This window comes from Cheilinus undulatus, linkage group 19, assembly GCF_018320785.1.
Source record: "Cheilinus undulatus linkage group 19, ASM1832078v1, whole genome shotgun sequence".
Lineage (NCBI taxonomy): Eukaryota > Metazoa > Chordata > Actinopteri > Labriformes > Labridae > Cheilinus > Cheilinus undulatus.
The window spans coordinates 13,347,368-13,351,150 of NC_054883.1; the positions used below are offsets into that span (position 1 = coordinate 13,347,368).

The 3,783-nt window shown below is 36.4% G+C and overlaps 1 protein-coding gene across 1 annotated transcript; it reads right to left on the reverse strand.

Moving 5' to 3' along the window:
• Positions 1–730: 730 nt before the first annotated feature.
• Positions 731–2,117, reverse strand: LOC121527318 (cystatin-A-like). Its single transcript, XM_041814239.1, has 3 exons — positions 1,296–2,117; positions 1,118–1,219; positions 731–1,036 (listed from the first exon to the last, which is right to left on the reverse strand). Exons 1-3 carry the CDS (start codon positions 1,374–1,376, stop codon positions 917–919), a joined length of 303 nt encoding a protein of 100 aa, XP_041670173.1. The 5' UTR covers positions 1,377–2,117; the 3' UTR covers positions 731–916.
• Positions 2,118–3,783: the final 1,666 nt, after the last annotated feature.

Below are 3,783 nucleotides of genomic sequence, written 5' to 3' on the forward strand. Positions count from 1 at the left end.
GACTAATAGCTTATAGGTGAGGTTGGCAACAAGAGAGGCTTAATGAGTTACTGACAAATGGAAAGGAAAATATTTGAAGGTCGTGTTAGGACCGAGTTATTTCAAGTAAAGTTCACATGCTGGAGTCTTTCTTGGTTTTGCACTTTGTTTGTTTTTTTTCTTTTATTTAAAGGGATCACTTTTGAGCCTCTGAATCTAAGTGTAAAGTAGCGGTAAAGGTAATCTGTGTGTTTCATTGTAATCTAAGAAGTTGATTGGCTCATAATGAATGTGACAGACAGATCGTTCCTCCAATCACCCTCAGAGAATTTTTTTTGAAAATTCCTAAAAGCGTTGTTTGGAAGATTGCCCAGGTGAGTGTGAAGTATATTCATTCGATGAACATACAAAACAGTTTATCTGGTGTGTCAGGTTAAAACTTTAGCACCCTACTCAGGAATAAAAGATTCTTTTTGATCATTCTTCACCTCTGATATAACACCACCAGGTCTCATTGCCCCTCTGCCACACTTTAAGCCTACATTTTCCAAACAAAGCTAGAATAATATCAGCCCAGGTCAAGGTAGTCTTTATGTGATTGTTTTCAGTTTGAAGTCATCAATCTTTAGTTTGAGATATCATGTAGGTTTGTCTTCCTCCACTGTGTCGATTATTTTTTAGCTCACATGGCTTGAAGGACATCTGATTTTATGACAGACAACACAAAATGAAAAGATGAATCCAATTTTCTGATGCGTAATGTATTTATTTTTAAACTTTACAAAATTTAATTCAACCTCATTCCAAAGTTCCTCATTTACTTCTTGTGCTCAGTTATCATAGAGGCAGCACTGTATTTTATATTTGTGTAAATCATTTCTGAATAAAGGATCATGGACTGTTGTGTAGAGGTTACAGTGCTGATGCAGTTATCCCATCAGGCAGGTATAATCGGATCATCTATCTTGTGGTCCCCCTCCAGATCGGTCAGTTGAGTTTCTCCACTGAGTTTTCGCCAGACTGTCAGATGGAGGTAGCGGTCACCTCCCACATGAACCTGCAGGGAAGAGAATTCACTGATTCTCACCGATTTACAACCAGTCCACACAAACATTTAACAAATGACAACATTCAATACCTTAATACAGTAGTTCATTCCAGACACGACTTGGCTCCTGTACTGAACTGCTGTGAAAACCTTGAAGCTCTTGCCTGTCTTTTTCTCCACTTCAGGTTTCACCTGTGTGTAGATGACAAAATGTGACATAAATGTGGACCAGAACATTGGTTAAAATTTAAACTAGAGCAAAGCTTACCTGATTACAAATCCCATGAGCTTCCCCATCTGCATCCTTCGTCTCACTCCAACCTCCAGGATAAATTTGCTCTTCAGACATTGTCCTGAGATCTGCTGAAGTCTACTCTGTTCAAATGTGTGAATTTGCATCTGATCAGACATATTTATAGTGTAACTACACCTCTGTGACATATTGGGTGGAGCTGTTCAACAGTGGCTGTTGTTGCTCAGCCTTTATTAATGATTCCCAGATTCAAGCATTGTGACTGTTTTCAAAGATTTTAACTTGTGTACTTCAGATTCCCATCATATGTTGAATCTTTAAAGCCTCTTAAATCAATAGCTTAATTTTAAAAATGATCAAAAAGAAGGATTTTAAATTTTCCTCTTGTAGCATCAAACCCACAGACATGTCTGAGCATATCTGTGGTTTCTCTGAACTCTAAAAACCTATTTCACTTCTTGTTTCCTGCCTGTACAAAAGGCAACTGTCTGCTGACACTAAAGCCATATAACCTATAATATAAAATCTGCTTAAAGTACCTGTGAGGAGAATTTTGATGGTCATGAAAAAAACTGAAGTGAATACAAATGCCCTTATATGACCTAAAATAGCAAACAAGACCATAACATTAGCTTTGCCTGACGTCATGAAAAATACACCCTGAACTTGTAATTCCAACTCACAAGTTGGAGCAACCCTCGATTTGTTTTTGTTCGTATATAGTTTTTAATATTAAATGAAGAGGGCACACTTTCTATTCTTAAAATGAATGATAACATCTGGTCAGGTCTATTTCGTTTATATTTAATATTAAATGAAGAGGAAATACTTTTTTACTTTCAAAGTAAAATGTCATGCCAGGTCACATTATATGAATAGTCTTATCATGTATTTTAATATTTTTATTTCAGTTTAAAATAAGAGGACATACTTATAATTTTCAAAGAAAAAGAGTGTTGGAGGAGTTCTTGAGTTCATATATATATATATATATATATATATATATCATAGTAAAACAGATAATTTATGTGAACTATTATTAACATACTGCCGATATTGTTATTTATCTATATAATATATGAGAATATTATAGCTTCTTGAAGACAACTCCCACCCTTTCCAAGCTTCTTTCTTCTGGTCGTAGACATGAAGTATTACCTGCAAAAAACAGTAAGCTATTGGATGTACTGTAACTTATCTTGCTTTTATAGTCACGAGTCTTGTCTTTTATTTGTGGTTACCCCTTTTAGCTTTGAACACTATGGTCACTTTATCACGTTTTGTCCTGACCTGTTGATTGTGTGTGGAGGGAGGCTGACTGACTCACTGTGAAGCAGCGGTGAAAAGATAAACTGATATACAGTTCTGCACCTCAGAAATGAAGCCACATGGGCTTAATGAAGGAGGGATAACTTTCAACATTTCTGCCTGTCTGTACGCTTTGGAAAAATGCAATAAAGGACAATGGCAGCACGTAAATCTCACCTGTTGAGACGGCTAAGATGCTAATGCATACGTAGCACAAACAGACCGAAACATAAACACTTTTATGAGTTAAAAAACCGGGGAAGGTCTTCAGTTATCAATGTAACAATAGCCTATTCACATACACAAAAAAATCATCCCAGATCATTTCTGACCCAGTAGACTTGCTGTTGTGAATGCCCGCGCATGCGCTGAGATGGCATTATGCAAATTGATTAATTAATAATTAATTAATTATTAACTAATTATGTCCCTCAACATTGTTAACATTACCAATGAAAGGGTAGAACAAAGAAGGGTGAAAAGAGATTTACAGTTTTTTGAAAGGCTATATTGTATGAGAGCACAAGTAAATACAATTCTTTTTTTGTCGTTATTGCTTTGGATATTTTTCAGGTTTTAAAAACATGAGTAACATGGGGCCCAGAACGATTTCCCCTTTATCCCCCCTTCTGGGCGGCCATGGCAGTGAGGCATTATTGAAAACTTAACTGGAATAAAGCATAAAGCCTTAGCTAGTTCAGGTTAAAAACTGATACCAAAAGAACATAATGAGTATTTTACACCGGTTTTTAAGGGGGAAAGTCCAGGCGTTTCCACACTGGAAACATAAAGGACTGAGGTTGGCAGACATTTTTTCACAGAACATTGAGAATAATAGCCTGGAAAAAGGCATTATTGCAGCAAATACAGTGGACTATTGAGAAACACAACAGTAAATTTAGAATTACACAACACCAGTTCATGGATCTTTATGGATGCCATCAAGTTTTTCAACTAAACTACTGTCTGGATTTAGATTGTGGGGTACAGGAGAGCTTCTAATGGTGAGCTGGTTCACAACTTGTTTGTTTGTAGTCTAACAAATGTATTATTTGTTGTGGTGTTTTCTCCTGTAATGGTTAAAAGGGTCAGAATCCTGAGAATAAGAGCTCTCTGGTGGTGTAGAACATGTGGTATACCATGGTAAAAAAAAAAATCTGCCTCACCAGTGGGCCATCGGGGGTTAAAAAGAAAA